Source organism: Protopterus annectens, chromosome 4.part0, assembly GCF_019279795.1.
Source record: "Protopterus annectens isolate FY-2018-M chromosome 4.part0, PAN1.0, whole genome shotgun sequence".
Classification (NCBI taxonomy): domain Eukaryota; kingdom Metazoa; phylum Chordata; order Ceratodontiformes; family Protopteridae; genus Protopterus; species Protopterus annectens.
Genome location: NC_056733.1, coordinates 1,877,062,604 through 1,877,081,983, shown reverse-complemented (window position 1 = coordinate 1,877,081,983; position 19,380 = coordinate 1,877,062,604). Strand labels below are relative to the sequence as shown.

General features: G+C 38.5%; 2 protein-coding genes across 5 annotated transcripts in view; one reads left to right on the top strand and one right to left on the bottom strand.

Annotated features, from left to right (window-relative positions):
* Window positions 1–6,499, bottom strand: part of MRPL22 (mitochondrial ribosomal protein L22) — a 145,227-nt gene extending 138,728 nt beyond the window's left edge. The window contains exons 1-2 of one of the 3 annotated variants that reach the window (XM_044069547.1): window positions 6,404–6,499; window positions 6,276–6,318 (exon numbers count right to left, since the gene is read on the bottom strand). In XM_044069547.1, the coding sequence (XP_043925482.1) occupies window positions 6,276–6,318; window positions 6,404–6,431 (71 nt within the window). In that variant the 5' untranslated portion in view covers window positions 6,432–6,499. The other 2 variants (XM_044069548.1, XM_044069549.1) reach the window with 2 other exon arrangements.
* Window positions 6,500–6,585: 86 nt separating this feature from the next.
* GEMIN5 (gem nuclear organelle associated protein 5) overlaps window positions 6,586–19,380 on the top strand; it is a 1,677,795-nt gene continuing 1,665,000 nt past the window's right edge. For both annotated transcript variants that reach the window (XM_044069545.1, XM_044069544.1), the window contains exon 1: window positions 6,586–7,122. In XM_044069545.1, the coding sequence (XP_043925480.1) occupies window positions 6,981–7,122 (142 nt within the window). In that variant the 5' untranslated portion in view covers window positions 6,586–6,980. The remainder of the gene's footprint in view (window positions 7,123–19,380) is intronic.

Sequence of the window (19,380 nt, the reverse complement as noted above, 5' to 3'; positions counted from 1 at the left end):
ACTTGAGCTATGGAATGTCATTTTATTTTTCCCTGAAACACTAGTAATAACACTGACTTGAGGGAGGGTATGCATTTTTTCTTTACTTTGCCCTGAAATCTGTACATCATTTATGCAGGTGTTTACTTTATCAGACTGATTAAAATCTGCAATATTTGCACTGGCTTCTAAAAACAAAAAAAAATAGAATTTACTACATTCTGAACATTTGTATTTGAAAGAATATGAACCAGAGACATAGCAAAATGTTTTCTATTTGGTTTGGAAATCTACATGTTACTAACACTGACTGTGTTCACGTCTGTATTTACAATCCTACTACTTAACTCTGTACTTTCTATTACATGTAAACTAGAATGTATTACATTCTGAACATCTGTAATGTGAACTTGAGATATTGCAAATATTTACTTTACGTTTGGTTGGGAAATCTGCAGGTTACATAGATTGACTATGTTGACATTTGTATGTGCAACACTGTGACTTAACTCTATCTCAAATTATATGCGCTGTAGCATTTATACTGAGCTCTGAAGACTGTAAAAAAATGGTGGGTACTCTTGCCTAAAAAAAAAAAAAAATCCAACCCTTTTTAAGTTGCAATCAAAATACAGTTCTCTGGTAAAGGTATTACAGTAATAAATATTAAATAGTTGTTATCAATGTAGGATAAGTAAAAGAGAAGTTTTAGGAGCCACTATTTCATCATCTAACATGGTAACCAAAACACAAACAAAATTGAGAAATAAAACAAAAAAAGTCACAGACCCAGAGAAAACAAAAAATGTTTTAGCGCTTTCGTCAGCAATTACACTTGACTTCATCAGATTTGTCACAGTAAAAGCATCACTTCCTTTTAAAACCAAGCACCATCACATGACTACAATTAAGCCATTAAACATCCATTTTAAAAACACAGTTTTTCATAACGAAACAGACCAGTAACCAAAATATAAACAAAACTGAGAAATAAAACAAGAAAACATCACAGACCCAGAGAAAACAAATTTAATGAGCGCTTTTGTCAGCAATTACACTTTATTTTTACTAATCAGTTTTTGTGTTAAGACATTTTACTTTTACTTGACAACTGTGTGACGTTTTCTTGATTTATCATCTAACATCATGTTTCTTACAGAAAAATATCTTGTGGGTTTATTGACCACTTATCCAAAAAAAAAAAAAAAATCCAACCTCTGATGGCAATACATACTTTTGTTCTTTCCATTAACAACCACATTACAGTTACTACATGCAAGAATATACTTGCATGGCAGCAACTGTATTATATTTAATACAACAAGCAAGAATTATAGATTTCGACTAATTCCCTAGGAGCTTCTCTCCTCCTCCTTTTTCTTAAAGATAGTGCAGACCAACGATGAGTTTTCTTCAAGGACCTAGTGCTACACCTATTCACAGACAGTGTACTGAAAATCAGTACAGTGTATACATCTCCTGATGTCCTTATAAACACATCTCAAATTCCATAGGCAGGAATACAATCTAACCTGCACTTACAGACCTCTCCCTCAGAATGGTTCTTCTAAAAGAAATTCCATTTCCTTATCCTGCAGCACAATAAAAACAAGCCATTCATGCTGTGTGCACCTCCTGTAAGCAGTAATGCACTCTAACCTGCACTTTAAAGTTACACTGTTTAAGAAATTACATTTCCTCTCATGCTACACAAAATAAGATTAAGAAAAAAAAAAAACAATCTATACTGTTCTACTGTGAGATTAAATATTGCACTGTCCCTGGAAAGCCACTTATTTTTTGTACACGTGTCATACCAAACAAGAAGTAGCAATCATATGGAGTGTGTGCAAAGCAGGAAGAAATTTTGAGACACCTAGAAGGAAAGTGCAATGTTCTACTTTTTTTTTTTATTATGTTTTTCCATGGTGTTCCCCCCCAGCCAGCAACAGGCCCTAGGCAGCTGTGTAGGTCACCCAGTGCTGGACCCAGCACTGTGTGGATGTTATAAAACAATCACTTCCATAGCCTTTTAAAAATAAGAAGTTCAAATCTCAGTAAAAGGCAGGACACTCATCCATCTCATTCATACCTCCCTTACAGAGTAACAACAAATACACTCCTGATTTACCACTTTGAACCATAACAGTAATAAAAATGTTTTAGTGATAGTGATAGAGGATTATTGTCCAGACTTGTGAGTGATGAGTCAGTGTTCCAGACAAGAAGAGGGTTACAGTGAGTCATTTTTCAGGTGACAGGATCTCTGATGTTATATGGACCCTAAGGACTCTAACTCTTGATAAATATGACTATGATAAACTTGTGGTGCCTGTGGTGAGAAGTTGAACCGGAGGGATATGGAGACAGAGAGAGAGAGACAGAGACAGAGACAGAGAGAGAGAGAGCACACACACACACACACACACACACACACACACATCAGAACTTTACAGGCATGTTACAAATACAGGTAAGACACTAATTCTGAGTGGAATTCTTCCTTCCTTGTAAATATGACTCATGCATAGATACAAAGAAAAAAGATAGTTGGCTTTGGTAATTAGTTAAATAGCCGGTAGGATGAGATGCTCAACAGTCTGACTTGTTTCAGTAAGGATGGCTTGCACCTCTCGTTTCAGGAGTTTTGTGCACTGGTTAAAGCCTCTGTTGAGTTCCTAGTGCCTCCTATGGGCACAGCACAGCTGATGGACATCCCAATGTAACTAACGTTCCAAAACTGGATTGTATTAAGCTGGGACTCCTTAATACCAAAAGTCTAAAATTACCTGATCTTGAAGAACTCCTTGCAGGACTTTTTAAGTCTAGTCAATTTCCCTTTTGTCCTTGAAATAACCTACCCTTTTTGGTTAGAAATTGTTCTTCTTCATCCCATGTTCGATAATTATACATTACCCCTAGTGAGAATAACTGAGATCACATCATAGATAATTTGAGGGGACCCCTGCATAGGATAAGGCATTTAACAGCTGCCTCTGCCCATTAGTAATACATGGGGTAGTCCGGGAGTAAGTTTTCTGTTTTCCATCTAAAGATCCAAGTTGCACCCGAATATAGACAAGGACAAACTTTGTTTTATGTGGATGGGAGTTTGGTCCAGAGCAGAGATATCCTCTGCGAGCTACAACTGTCCCACCATTTTTCAATGTGGCGGAAGAGGTTTAGATTCTTAGATTGAGTATTTCTAATGCCATTTGACTTACTGATGTGCAGTACATCCATTAGTACTGGTTCAGAGGACACCTTGTACGCCAGACACAGGCCACCTCTTAGTCTGTAGGGCAATAAATATTGAGACTGAATTTGAATCAAACCATGTAGGACATTTTAATTTAAAGTTTAATTATCGATTTTGCCCATGATGACTGGGGCACAGCAGTGATGCCTTTTCATCAGTATGGCCTTACAACCCACAAAGATAATTGCTTTATGTATCAGCCTTACAAGCCTCATCTGCAAATCCATGGAACATATTATAACTGACTTCATAAACCGTGGTTCAAGAACCTTGCTAGAGACGACCTCCATCAGCTTTGGATTTTTGAATGGTAGACCCTGTAGATTTAACCTGACCAAAGATCATATGATGCAAGTTGGATATCTTGACTGGGCTAAGGCACTTGACATCATTCCCTAAGCTGGCATTATACAAAGGCGAAATGCTTTAAAAATCAATCCACATCTGGTAATATGGATAGCAAAATGGCAGAACGACAGAATCCACAGTGTGAGTTGCAGAATCTTAATCAGAAAGTATGAAAGTGATCAGCAGTGTCCTTCAAAGCTCAGTGCTGGGACTGCTCTTTTTTGGTACTTACTTCTCAGATATCCAAGCTCAGATCTAAGACCTCTAGCTGACAAAGTATGTAGATGACTGCAAACATGTGGTTACTGATAAGTCAAATTATGAGACACATCCTCCTGAATTAACTTTCCATAGTAAAATCCCGCTGTACTAAAAATGGGATTAAATTAAATGCAAAGTTGTAGTATCATCACTGTTGGCAGACAGCCCCTGCTCTGATCATACTCTTTAGACAACACACTTCTATAAAATGAAAATTAGTTAGGGACAGAGGCACTTTGGTCGATGGCTCCTTCTCTTTTGAACATCATCTAACAACAGTTGTTAGGAAATACTTTTATTTAGCCCAGCTAATTGCAAAAAGAATAAAGGTCCAAACAGATAATCACTCTCTTATACTTGGCATTGATCAAGCCAATTCTCGAGTACAACACCCTCTTTGGGATGTACCTCACTAAGTATATCAAACAATTAGAAAGACCCTAAGGGTTCCTAACCAAGAGGTCACAGGCCTATTATCCCGGAGCTACCAAGAGAGACTGGAATCACTATCCCTTTCTTCAGTGTCTTATAGACTTTTGAGGAGAGAGATCTCCGTTTTGCTCACTGTGCCATTAGAAACCAGATCATGGATCTTTATTTCTCCACAAGTCCAAAGCTTCCAAAACAGATGAAAAAAAAACATGGAGGAACAGATTACAAGCCAACTTTTCCCAAACCTCTGTGACAGACTTCCCCTGCATGTTAAGCAGTGAAACTTACTATCTTCATTTAAATATAAAATTAGATGACGGAATGGACATCCACACATTTTTTTCAGATTGACTGGTAGGGCCCTCCTGGAGAAAAAAAGTGCAGTCTGAGAGAGGGTACTGGCAAGGTAAGAATGGCCATGAGACTCAAGTGGCCTTGCAATATCTATGAATCTATACAGAGCTGCAAATATCTGGAGGTTTGAAATTCCATTGCTAAAACACGTAGATAAAAGGTTGTTGGTTGTTAACAGTGTTGCAGAATTGTGAATTCAGCACAAATAATGGGTAATGGTTACTTGTAACAGCCATAGGGACATGCTGCATGTGAAGCAACATAATTGCCAGTTATCAGAAACATCCTGCTCATAACAATAGACAGATAAAGAGAGAAACATTAAACACATCTTCTGGTTTTTAGGGTTAGGAGTACAGGTAGGGACAGAGTTTTACAGTTAGTTTTTCACTATTAGGGTTCAGCTTAGGGTTTTAGTTTACAGTTGGAGTATTACGGGAACTTAGTTACAGAAACACACAGCTTCGAATTTTGAATCACATTAGTTTCCATCACCGGGCATAACTCATCTGTCTCATTCAAAAAAACACTATATCACCTCTCAACTGTCCCTGATTTTCAGGGCCGTCCCTGACTTTGGCTCAAATTTTAGCCCTGTCCCTCTTAATAATATGTGGTGAATTATACTTAATAAATAATGATAATAATTAGACTTATAGACTTTTTTTTACTTCAGAACTGTTTATTCATTCATATTCTCTTGTTCTAGCAATATCTCAAGTTACTAGAAGCAATATTTTAAAACTATCCCCAATTATTTTTGGATTCGGCCCGGATTCTGTTGGTATTTGTAAAGAGTTACGCCTGCCCAACCCAGAAAGCCAACGTCCAAGTAGAGACTACAAATCAATGCTACAGCTAACTTTTCTGTGTAGTTTATTAACCGCATGTATTGAATAGTTACTGCTTTTAGTCCCAGTCACACACTCTCCAACTTAAATGGGGAAATAGCCCTCAACAATTCAAGGTCCTCAGGGACAAAAACCAAAAATAATCAAGAACAGGAAAATACTTTTAATTTGAGACACTGCCCGAATAAAGGAATGTTAATGAATAAATGTCTTCTGAAGTAAAAGAATTCTATGACACCCAATTATATCATTATTTATTAAATGTAATTCACCACCTTTTCTTCAAAAGTCACTGGTTTTAAGATGGATTAAGACGCGCAGAGCTAAAATTAGAGTAAAAAAAATCAGGGACAGTTGAGAGGTATGGGGGGTGAATAACACTGATACAGCTGAGGATGAGCAACAACACACCATACCTCCTTCAGCATTTCTCCTTAACAAGTATTACAAGAAAAATATATAGGCACTACTACCGCTCTGACATATACCAGACAAACTGGTGATTTTATAATTATGATTTTTAACCCTTAAAGTTTGCCTTATTACGCCTAGATTTGCACGTTTTCTTTATAAAGTTAGACGTGGTCAGAGGTGCACTGATTTCCACATAACTAACGACTCAAGCCAATGGCAATCGAATTGCAATCACTATAACAGTCAACAGCAGATCCCAAACTACATACATTAAGAGACAGTGTAAAAGAAACCTACTGAAATACTGGCAAACACACTGCATTCTGTCCAGCATCGGGCCCATTTAACTCAATAGAATGAAAGATAACAGAACTCACCTTGATCCTTTGTGGGGCAGCAAACTCCGTAATAACGAAAGCCCTGCAGCGTTAATGAAAGACATTTTCTGAGATTCATTGATAGTAAAACATCTACAGTACGAAAAAAAATAAAAACAGTCACATACCCAAACCTAACGCATCCTTCAATGACATGCTGTTTACAAGACACAATTAATCGATACATCGATACACTCAGACCTAATGTACGGGAACAAGAAAACCCATGTCGTCATTTCCTCCGCCCCGTGCAGTATTCTTAGAATTAATATTAGAAATCCCAGAAGCAAATTGAACAAATAATATGTGATGGGTACTTTTAAACTGTGTTAGAATGTTATATACTATCGGCTTTGGAAAATAATAATAATAATACTAAAAAAAAAAACTGGTATTTTGTCAACTGTCTGATTCATCCGGCTTGCCATACACCGCTTAACATTTGTTTTGTGACATCAGTTGTAGTTAGCCGGCACCGTAAATACGCAGTATCGGAAGTAAAGCAGTAGTAGGTGTGTGGATGATATTGCTGAGGAAACACGTGAAACTAGCAAACACAGTTTGAAGAGTGTTTTGCGGTGCTTTTGCGCCTTTACTAAATGTATTTGTAACGGGTTGGAGTAGAGTCTCCCAGTAAACATCCTGACTGTTTTGTAATAGAATCGGTGGAATTTTTGTTGAGAATTTATATAAGTGAACGTTACCATGTTAGAGAGGATCCTAACTCCTTCCCCCAACTGGTACTGTTCCCGGACAAGTGATACTAGCTCCAAGGGACTTTTGGGATTTGCAGGGAGAAATTCGGTCTATCTAGTGGACGTTACTGGACCAACTCCTGTCTTTAGTGGTAATTGTTATAGAAACTTTGTTTTGCGTTACATGCCTGTTTAAATGTGAAAGGTTGAATTCAGTTAGTGCTCGTGTATTTAAATGATGTTACTGACTTTCAGCGATTATTGTATATGTACATTTCTAGAAACGTTTGTGTTTGTCGCTTAGAGAATAAAATGTTTGCAATTGAAAAATATAAGGAGAATCCAAAGGAAGGAAATATGCTCTTCTGTTTGCTCAGAGAAGAACGTTAATGACTAGTGCCGCATATCTGTCATCCGGGGGGATGGCAAACGAAAGCCCGTAATTAGGTGCAAACTTTAATTATTCCTTTGTATATGTATGTATATATGTGTATGTATGTATGTATGTGTATATATATATATATATATATATATATATATATATATATATATATAGAATATGTTTTGTATTGGCGTGCATTTTTGTGAAAGGTTTGAAGTCAAAAACTCAAGTGTTTGTCATTATTTGGTCAGTCCAATCTTCAACGATTTTTCAGAAAAAAAAAAAAAACTTTATGGCCACACCGAAAATATGAGTCAAAGTCTGGATGAAAACAGCTGATTGGACTGGTTTAATGCACTTTAACCCAAGTCACAAGAAAATAAGTACTGCAGTAGAAGATAAATAATTTTATATGTTTTGTAACAGGTGTACTGATGCACGTGGGTAGATTGAGATTATTCAGAGGATGACCCAGGAAAGACAGAAATACTGAGAGCAGTTTGCAAAGGAAGATTACAATAATAGGTATGGTTTGCTTGGTGTTATTGATACAAGCTTGTTTTTTAATTGAGGAGAGCTTTATCTGGTAGAGGTTCATAGGTAATTACTCTATTGGTGCAAGAGCCTTTACAAGCCTACCCAATAATACCTAAAATATGACTATTTTATTCCCATTCCTCGGATATGGGATTAGGGTAGTGGGTCCTTTGGTGTTGGAGCCTTGAGTCATTTTACAGACTGCTTCTGTCTATAAGAGACATGGTCAGTGCCCCAGGAGTGAATTTACAGTTCCCCATCCATTTTTTTTCAAATTTATTTTGAAGAGCATAAGGGACAGGCTTTGCTTTATGTAGATAAGAAGTTTATTCCATAGACAGGGTAGCCTTTGGGATGTAAGTCTGTCTCTCCCACAAGTTTTTTTTAAGAGTCGCATATAAGGTTCAGGTCTGTGGGATGTATAAGAGTTGAATAATTTTTCTTGCAAATGTAGAACATTTTCATCAGAGAATGTCTTGTAGGTCAGGAATAAGTCACACCTCAGTAAACAATATGAGGAGGAGTAAAGGGATAGGGATTTTAGTTGGTCTGCATAAGGTACGCGTTTTACATTTTGTATTTTTATAATGAGAAACCGCTGAGGCTGCTCCAGTTGGTGCAAGTGTCTGGTTAGGTACACGTAGAAGGGGGTATTGTACTTGATTATGGGCCTGATGAGGGCCGAGTACAATGGTATTCTGACTTCCTTTGACCTTGATGCCATGCCTTTGCTTATAAGTTGAGCCACACTGAAGGATTTCCTCACTACTGTAGCTACCTGGTGGTCAAAGTTTTTGTTACTATTTTTCTGTGTTTCTAGGTCCCTCACTGCTGGGTCTACTTTTAGGGAGGTGCTATCAATATTATAATTTGCAAGGATATCTGATTTACTGAATGGTAGGATTACGCATTCTTTAGTAATTAGTTTCAGTACATGGTTTTGGTACCAGTTTTGTCATTTTCAGACCTGTTTGTAGGATGCCACCATCATTTGGGGATTTGATTGCTCCCAGCTTAGTCGTTGGGGAGCTTGGTGATCTGGAGGTCCCCAACATTGGCCTTCATTTCAGAGAAGTATATGTCAAACACGAGGGGTCCCAACAGTGAACCCTGTGGGACACTGCTAGTAACCAGAGTTTGCCTATCTGGACAACATGTCCACTCAGTGATCTAGTTTGCTATCCACCTGATAATGTAAGGGTTTATGCTTAATGCAGTAAGTATCTATGATCCCCGAGTGGGGGATTGTGTTGAGCTTTGGCGGTGTGTACCATTTTACCCTTATCCATTTCTATGGTGACTTTCTCAAAGAAGTGATGTAGGCTCATAGGATTAGCAACCAGAAGGGGTGTGGTTGGGTTTAGGGGCTGATTAGTCATGTCTGCAGAGTAGGGAAAACCGAGGAGGATGGAGTGAATGAAAAGCTGGTTAAGAGCAGTATAAGATATCAATTTCACTTATGGTGACTAAGTTTTACTGGTCAGGCCACTTGGTCGGCACATAAATATATGTGTATGTGTTACATGTCACTAGATGGGTTGCAAACTGGCTCAAGGACAGAACCCATATGGTTAGAATTGCTGGAGCCATGTCAGACTCCAAACCAGTTACAAGTGGCGTCCCACAAGGCTCCGTCCTGGGACCTCTCTTGTTCTGTATATATTTCTCGGGGGTACAGGCCAACACGGAAGGACTGTGGCTGACCAAGTTCGCAGATGACTGCAAACTGGGCGCCATAATCGACTCTCCAGCTGACACAAGCATCCTCCAAAAGGGCCTCATAGAAACAGACAACTGGTGCCAGAGCCATGGCCTCAAGCTAAACGCCAAAAAGTGTATAGTCATCCCCTTTGGCAAAAACAAAGTGCCCACAAATTACCACATAGGTGGTAATCCATTAAGTACAGAAGAAGTAATTAGGGACCTGGGGACCCAAGTTGATAGCAATCTCTCATTTGACAACCACGTGGCTAAAGTGGTTAGAAAAGCATTTTATATAGCCCACCTAATCATGAAGGGATTCGCATCTAGATCAGGGGAGGTCATCGTGCCTCTTTACTCATACCTCATCAGGCCAATAATTGAGTACAATGCCCCTTTTGGGATGTACCTTACCAGACACCTGTAGCAACTGGAAAGACAGTCTGTGCCTGACGTATAAAGCCATGTCCAACCCGGAATTAATGGACATGCTGCACCTCAGAAAATCCAAATCCCATCGAGCTACACGCTCGAGAGACATGACCTTCAGCACTGAAATAAATAGGACATGCTAGAGGGACAGATTCATAACCCAGACTCTGAAGAAACCCACAGTTTAGTTGGGTGAAAGCGCTTAGTGTATTTGGTATTTTTATGTTTTGTGTCTTGCTGCTATATTAGCTTTGTTTTATTTATGTACCACAAATCTTGTTTAAAGGTCACATCGTGAATGTAGAAGCCTTGGGACTATTTTTATAACCCAGAGGCTCCCTTCACTCTGGAATAAAATCCCAGTCCAGGTTAGGCAGAGTCCCTCATTGACTCTCTTCAAGAGGAATCTTGATGAGTGGATGGGAGATCGTAGGTTTACCCCGGGTATCACTTCTGTGTCACTGTTAGACAGAGGCACAGTATACTAACCTCGAAAAAGGGCATAGCAAAATTAATTTAAAATGAGTGGCGAAAGCCAAACACACTCTGGCTAGGCTTATAAATGCCCTAGGGCAGATAGCCTAGTATGAACGTATTACAGTGCCACTTATTATGGTCAGCATGTAGCTGGTTGGCTTATGCTTAGAACAGTTCTCTTACAGACTAGCAAAAAAGGTTGTGAGTTTTTTTTTTTTTTTTTTTTTTCGGCTTATCTAAATGCGGTTTTGGACTTGTATGCAAGTACTGTATTTTCAAGTTCAGTCATGGCTTATGCAAGTGCGTAGTTTGATGTGAACAGAAAGGGGGGTGGAGGTGAGTGTCAACTGTCCATGTTTAATTGCAATGCATACTGCATGTCTTTTGCATCTTTTGAGTCATTGTTTTGTTTGTTTATCTTTTTTGTTGACTGGATTAGTCCTACTGGCCAGTACCCCTCTTTTGGAATTTGGTTTGGTGGTTTTGTTTTGTTTTTTTTCTTTCTTAATTTTTGATAAGTGTTTTGGGATCTTTTACATTCGCCTTATACTACCACCAACTCTGGTAGATGGAACCTTACTTTGGTATTTCCTGTGAAGGATGGCATTCTCTGGAGTGCATCACCTGAATGTGCTGAACTACAGTGTCAGTTAAGGAAAATCACTCTTAATTACTTGTGGGGATAGAATCTGCAGCCTTCTGGTCTTCCAGTTGAGCTACTGACATTGCTAGGTAGACTACATCAACTGACCCCTTCATACTTTAACTGCAAACTAGTGTATACCTACCAGTACTTTTGTGAGTCTTTTTGGGACTTACTAAACTGTAGAGAGAATATTGACAGTGATTTCTTATAGTGACACAAGGGATGCTCTGCAAAAGCAGCAGTTACTATTTACTCTATTTAAAATGCTGTGGTCACACCTGCAATCAACTAGCAAGGCAGATTTGGTGGTGGTGAGGTGTAAGGTGTAGAACGTTACTACTTAAAACCATATGTTCCAAATAGAACCTCTTCCTAATACACACATTAACTGAGGTTATCTGCTAACATTGTCTATATGTGTATGAGCTGAGTTTTTTTTGTATGTTTTCTTTTACATGCTCTGGAAGATTTCTGTTACTCTTACAATAACAGAAAGGAACATATGTTCTAATGTTGAATTTAAGGGGGGGGGTTGTAAAGACTTGGCAACAAGGGACTGTAGCATTATAACATAACCCCATCAAAATATACAATAAAACAGTTTATCATTGCAGGGTATTACCCATTTTCATAGGGACCAGTCTATGACAAAAATAAACAGTATAATACATAAAGTTATAGCACATGTTTGCAGTAGATTTTCATTTTCAAAACTATTTCGCCATTCCTCCTACCACTATGATCTTACCCATTTAATTGCACTGTGTGTGCATGTTTTCATAACTATTGTATTTTATATATGTACTACTATGTGCTTATTGACTGTTTTCAGTCTTTATATCTGTGTTTGCATATTCTTGTTTGCTCCAGAGCTGACCCTTTAAATAGTCTATAGAGATCATTGTTCAACCCTGGTTAACAAAATTTAAATAAAATAATAAATTGAAAACTGTCTTGAGTGTTAAACCAATTTGCTGCAGTGCTCTTTCTAACCCGTATCAATAGACTAGAATGCAAGATATTTCTTCAATCTGTTTTCCTCCAAGATTATCTTAAACAATTCTTCTTTCAAGAGTGTAATGACCCAGAAAAATGCATTTCTCAACCCTGAGATATATATATATATATATATATATATATATATATATATATATATATATATATATATATATATAGTGTGTATATGTGTGTGTGTGTGTGTGTGTGTGTGTGTGTGTGTATGTATGTGTGTGTGTGTGTGTATATATATATATATATATATATATATATATATATATATATATATATGTGTATATATATATATATATATATATATATATATATATATATATATATATATATCTATATCGACTGAGGTTACCACTATACCTATTTTCTGCCTTCTGAAACCAAGCACAATGTTGTTATAGTTAACGAGCTGAAGGTTAAGATTGGTCTTAAAACAGAGTCTTGCAGAACAACTCTCTTTGCCTCTGTCCAGTATGTGGAATTAACCTAGTAGGAAGAACCTTTGAGACCTGTTGTTTTAACCACTTGATAACCTGTCTAACAATATGTAATTTTTTAACGTCTACCTGAGGCAAAGAATTAAACATGTAAGTGCACAGTGACAACAGAGTATTGGGTCTAAAACTGCACTAATATTACATAGGTTGGTCATACTAGATATATACGTTTGTTTAGGTCCGTCTGAAGTGAACATCCTGTTATTTAAGATCTACCAAATACCTTTCAAAACATTTTCTGATATGACTTTGATAAAATAAGAATTCTATATTAAATCAAATTTTCCTCATTTATGTATAGAGACTATTAGAAAGTTGTCATTTCCTAGGGACCACATCTTGTTGTCAAAGGAAATTAAATAATGCAACAAATAGATTTGTCAGTACATCTTTAGCAAGTGAATAAAGTACCCAAGTAAATAGTCACAGCCCATACTAGTATTTTCTTTATTTTGCACAATGAAGACCCTTTCTTTACTAATGCCATGCGTCCATCTGTCAATGTTATAACTGAGAGATTGTAGTTTGCAGTTCAAAATTTCCTGCATCATTGGTAAAATGTGTTAAATATTGACTAGGTTAACTGTATCACTTGCTAGGTTATATGTCAGTACCACTTTAGCGTAAGAGTTTTTTTTTAGCAAATTATTTATGCAAACTTTATTACTGTTTTCGTGCTTTGCAAGTAATGCCTCATAATTGCGTTTAGCGCTTGCAATTTTCTTCGTGGCTGTGTTGTGATTTTTATTTGTGGTTGTATAATACTTATAGTAAACTAAGTGTTTGCCTTTTAACCTGCATGAGGTAATGTTAATTTTTTTATTCTACCATCAGTGTTTTGGTACATGGTTTCCTTTCATATTTTATGGAACAGTGCTTATCCAAATTGATTTTACATGCTTCTAACATTTTTGTGCAACCAAGTTGAGTGGTATTATTACACAAGTCTGAGAAATTTTAAATTGCTGATTTTTTATTTATTTATTTATTTTACTGAAATTTTGAAAATCTTTTGTTTTGTATTCATATACTTGGAATCTGCTTGCGATTTTAAATAGAGTAGCAGTGTGATCTGAGTTACATAACGGCTGGGAGGTACAAATATTTCTTTGTAAAGCGGAGTATGTGTTGACAAGATTAAACTAAGTGTACACTGTTCTGAGTGAACGGACAACACAGATATAACACGCACCTTCCTAGTTTTAGTTTTCGTATTGATATTTTTGCAGCTTTAAATATTGATAGGGATTCATCAGGTTGCCACAAAGAGTAGACTACATGTACACTTAATATAATTTTTCTGAATGACTAGAAAGCACAAAAAATGTGAATGATTTTATTGAATACATATCGTGTACACTTAGTGTAGGCTTTATTGAATCCACCCTCTGTGTCATTACCTCTTTTATGGAAGGCAGTCATCTGAGTAAAATTATTAGTATTAATAAAAATCTGCCTTAGTGTTTGCTGCAGGCCATGTTTACATAATCTGTATGAGGGTAGTTGAAATGGTTACATATTGAAAGACAGAAAGTGACGAAGTGCGAATGCTCAGATGAGCAAAAATGCCTCAAATCGATTTTTTTTTTTTTTTTTTTTTTTTTTTTTTTTTTAATGCAGTACAGTGAACGGAATATTTGCCCTTTCTTCACTGTAGTGCGATCTCAGAGTTGGAATTTATATTAAGCGGGGGGGGGGGTGCAGCCCCTCACAAGAACGTCTTTGATTTGCAGCATTTTCACTCATCTGAGTGTTCACACTTCATAACTTTCGATCTTATGATATTGACACAGTTGTAATCCCTAAGCAGTTTGATGGGTATATTACGTAGAGTGCCTGTCAGATGTTCTAGGAAATTCCATTGCAAGGCAGCATTCCTCCCAGGCTGATTTAGCTAACTTTGGGTTTGACAAGATGTTCTTTTGTCTAAAAAGATTTAACTACTAGTGATAAGTTTGTTATGAATTAAAATTCCACCTGTTAAATTATGTGGATTCTCTGTGCAGCAAACAAAGTGCATCCTGGTATGTCTGCACCCAGTGTGTAATAATTGGCACCTCCTTTTCTGAGGCTGAGCCTACTTATTCGGTTGTTAAAGTATTGGACTTTAGTCTGGTAGCCTATGGAAGGGAAAATCATATTAATAGTCTGGTACCCTAGGGAAAGGTAAAACATTTTCAATGTGTCACTGTCCTTTTACGAAAAATATGTAGGTATTTTAGATGGACCTCAACATGTGTTCCAAAAATACATTTAAATTGTTTACCAGTGTAGATACAGTTTATCTGAAATGAACAAAGCATCCACTGCAAACTGAAAAATAAGTTTATTTAAAATCTCTATTTATTTGAGTTGCTGCTTCATTTTTGCTGATTGTGTTTACATTTTTTTTCTGCACTTTGAAATGCTGTACTACCTTATATGGCATAGGCTATAGATTCAGCCTTGCTGAATCTAGGCTAATTTGGTATCACTGTGCTGCTAACCAGCCATCTTGCATTGAGGACCTCCATGCACCCTTGTGGCAGAAGTGTGTAGCTCAGGACCTATCTGAGTTGGGTATTGCTGGAGAAAGGCTCAGTTTGGGGCTTTCCCATTGGTAGTTTGTCTTAACTGTTGAATTTTGTTCGTATTTAAGTCTTCTTATTAGTGCTTAACTGCACATGGGGGTTAGCGCTACCCTGTATAGATGCAAACGCCTGGAAAGTTAAATTTTCCTTGGATGTCTGTCAGTATAACTCTCCAAGTCCCTGTTGCTCTGCTGACAAGACAGCTGCACACAAGCAACATCACCACAGCTCTTCACCCTAAACTGTCAACAGAATAAGCCCATCTGTTATTCCTACTTCATAAACTGATCTACCATACTCACTCCCCATCAGTACTATGGTATAAACCTGCCACTATGGATGGTCACTTTCCCACCATTTCTATAGCTAGCCTGCTTCACTTGGGCATCCTGAGGCAATGTAGTAATTACCTTATGTATATTGATAATGACTTGGTCCTGAAACAAATACTGTATGTGAGAGTTTCCAAAGTGGTAGTGTGATTACATCTATCTTCTCACATAAAAAACGAGACATCAAACAGGTTGTCAGCTCATGCACTTCACCTCTCACACAAGTTCAGGACACACCACACACAAGTTCAGGACACAACACACACACACACACGGAGGTACTCACTAGAAGCCTACCAAAAGGTCAGAGACCTCCCAAGTGCACATTATCTGCACACACTTCAACATGTATAGAAACTACTGCACATCAGTGTCTTGCCAAATAAGCCCCTAAGGCAAAACACACCAAAGCCTGATGTCTTGGTCATAGGAGACTGCATAGTGCGACACACAGATGTCCCTTCTCACCAGGCTGGACAAGAAGGTCATGGTCAGCTGCCTGCTGGGTGCCAGGATCTGTCAGATCATACATGCACTCAGGTCACTCAACAACAGAATGAGCATGAAAGAACCAAAGGAGGAGGTGTATCCATCTTCATTAAAGCCAAGTACACCTCGAGACTGGTCAAACAGTATGACACTCTAACGACTCCATAGCCAATTAACTATAGGCAAAACACCCTATCACATCATTGCTAGCTATAGGTCACCTTCCATGAATCGAGAAAAGCACAATGCCTACCTGGACTTACTGGAGTTGCTCACCATCAGCCCAGCACCTTAGTCATGGGATATTTCAATTATCCCTGCATCAAGTGAGTAACATACGCAAGCCCAAACATGCTCACCCAGAGGTTCCTGGACTTTGTCAATGCAAATGCTCTGCAACAGACAGTCTGCACCTCCACAAAGGGCGCTAATGTCCTTGACATAGTACTCACCAACATGGGTTGTCACTGCACTGCCCCCTGTGTGATGTCCTCCTTGGTAAGGTCAGACCATAAATCAGTTTGTTTCGAAATAACTACTGGACACCACATCCACAATGCAACAAAAAAACTAAGGAACTTCTCCAACACAATCTACAGCCTACTAAATGATGGTATAAGATGTTTTATACCCCCTGCAATCATAAGCAATAATGACTCCTATGCAGAGATGTACACAAATATCTTGTATAATTATCTTGGCAGTTGCATAGACTCAGCTGTACATGAGCGGATTAAAATCAGGCCCTCCCGAAAAAACAAGCCACCATGGTGGACAACTAGTATAAACAGATTGTATAATGAAAGGAAGAGACTGATGTCCAAGAACAAACGGCAACTGCCTCTGCAGAGAGAGAATTCACTCCACAGATTACAAAACTTCTGATTCACTTGTTCAAAGTCCTCTAAAGGTAATTATGAAGCTAAAATAGCATCCCTAGCCATGGCCAATCATAAGACATTCTTTAACCAAGTCTAAAATCTAAAAGGGAGTGCCCAGCTATGTGCTAAATTAGTAGTAGATGGTACTACTCGCTCTATACTGGAGGACGTTGCCAACCTGCTAGCTGACGGACTAGATGCAAACTTCACCCCCTCCCATCCCTACCAGCCATACCCCCAAAGTATACCTGACACCAGTTCTTTACGTAGTATCTGTAGAGATCAAGTCATATCTATGCTCTCCAAGGCAAAAAGAATATGGCCTTAGTGGGACCAAATAACATCTCTGGTTGCTTACTAGGCAATCTAAAACAGGACTTTGCTGACCCCTTTGCCATTCTCTTTAACCATAGCCTGAGAACTAGCTTTGTACCAGCAGAATGGAGAACAGCAATGGTAATCTCCTTGCATAGAGGGGGGGCCGTCAACTGACACTGGGGACTGTGGAACGATAAGTTTAACCAACCTCATCTGCTAGGCCATTGAAAGGATCATCATGGACCTTATCAACAAGGACATGGGCAACCTTCAGACTCTAGACCCAGCTCAGTTTGGCTTTAAGGGTAGATTGTACTTATTGAACATGGTAGACTTCATCAGGAAAGTCACCAAAGCCCTGGATGAAGGTAAGACCGTGTATACCGCCTATTTGGACCTAGCCAAAGCCTTTGACACAATCCCCCACTGAAGTTATTTGAAAAGCTCTCCCAGCTAGGTGTTATCCCTTGCATCACTAGATGGGTAGATAGTTGGTGACTCCACCTCTTCCAGTAGCCCCTTCAGTGGCATACCTCAAGGATCCGTACTGGGCCCTTTACTGTTTGGAATCTATTTCTAGTTTAGGCTGGCATAGTGGTTAAGGTGTTCACCTTATAGGCACAAGGTGCAGGGTTTGAGTCTAACATGAGGTAATTGGCTGGGCTTGGAATGGCCCACAAGGGTAGTTTAATCTGGTACTAATTTATATACACCTCACTGCCCCTCTTGAAGAGAAATCTTGATGAGTGGATGAGAAATAGAATATTCAACCTGGGGATAACTCAGTGGCTCTGCTCGACAGAGGCAATGGGAACCAAGGTCAGGTGGCACAATGCCAGGGTAATCCTATGAGCTAGACTTGTAAAGGCTCCAGGGCCATTAGCCTAGTACACACCTATATACCTATTTGTATTCCATTGTGCGTGTGGTTTGTGTGTGTCTTTGGCTCTTCAGACAGTTGAAATATTATACCCAGAAACCTAGTGCTGCTAGAATATTTGATCTCCTGCTTAAAGGAAGTCTTGTCTGGAGTCACAAGCGGACCTTGAATCAATGTCTGGCCCTTGTAATGCTTTTTGCTGTGAGTCAACTTTAGGTGTGTTTCTCAGGAAGGTAGTACAGTTTGTGTGCTATAGAGAGTTGTTTGAGTAGAAGTATATGAGGCAACTCGAGCCAGTTGAGCTGCTTAAGGGATGGACGATGGTGAGACCTGTATGAGGCTTCAGTAGCAAACTTGGCAATCTTGTTGTAGCAAGATTCCATTTTATTTAAATCGGTTTGGCGCAGATTAGTCAAGATGGGAGAGGCATAGAGGAGGGCGGATAGAAGATGAGCCCTTGCGATGGTTGCTTTGGTGCATTTAGTCCTAAACTGTTTGTTCCTGTAGAGGAGTCCAAGTTTTTTATTAACTTTCCTTGATGGTTTGTGCTATGTGAATGTCTAACCTCAGGTTATTGTCTATTTTTACACCTAGCGGTTTTGTGTGTGTGGTTGGAATATTTAAATGTTTTCTTTGGAGTAGATGGTGAAATAACTATTTAGGGGAGGAGATCTGCCTGGACTGAAAAGAATGTTTTTTTTTTTTTTTGATTAAGAAGAAGTTTTATGTTGGTGAACGAAGTTTTGGCTAGGGTGAAGTTATTTTGGGTTAAGGTCTGTAGTTCACTTAGGGTGGGGGCAGCACATATAAGGGTGGTGTCATCTGCGTATTGTACTACTGAGGCAGTGGGTGAGGATTAAGAGATCTTGTTAGTAAATAGAGAACAGCAAAGGGCCAAGGATGGATCCTTGAGGGACGCCTATGGTGACTGGTAACAGGGAGGCAGTTGTCCCTGCCATAGGACTGCTTGCTGACGGCCAGATAAGTAGCTGTTGAACCATGATGTAGAGAGGGGACTTATATGTAGGGTACATAGAGTTTTAAGAAGCATACTGTGATTTACCATGTCAAAGGCTTTTGATAAGTCTTAAGAATATGGAAGAAATAAATAGACCCTTGTTTCTATGGTGGTTAACTGTATTGGTGAATAATAATGCTGTGGTGGTGCTATGGGAAGGTCTAAAGCCATGCTGGAATATGGAGAGTAGGTTGTTGTTTTGGAGGTACTGCATTAGTTGAGGATTAACAACTCTTTCTAAT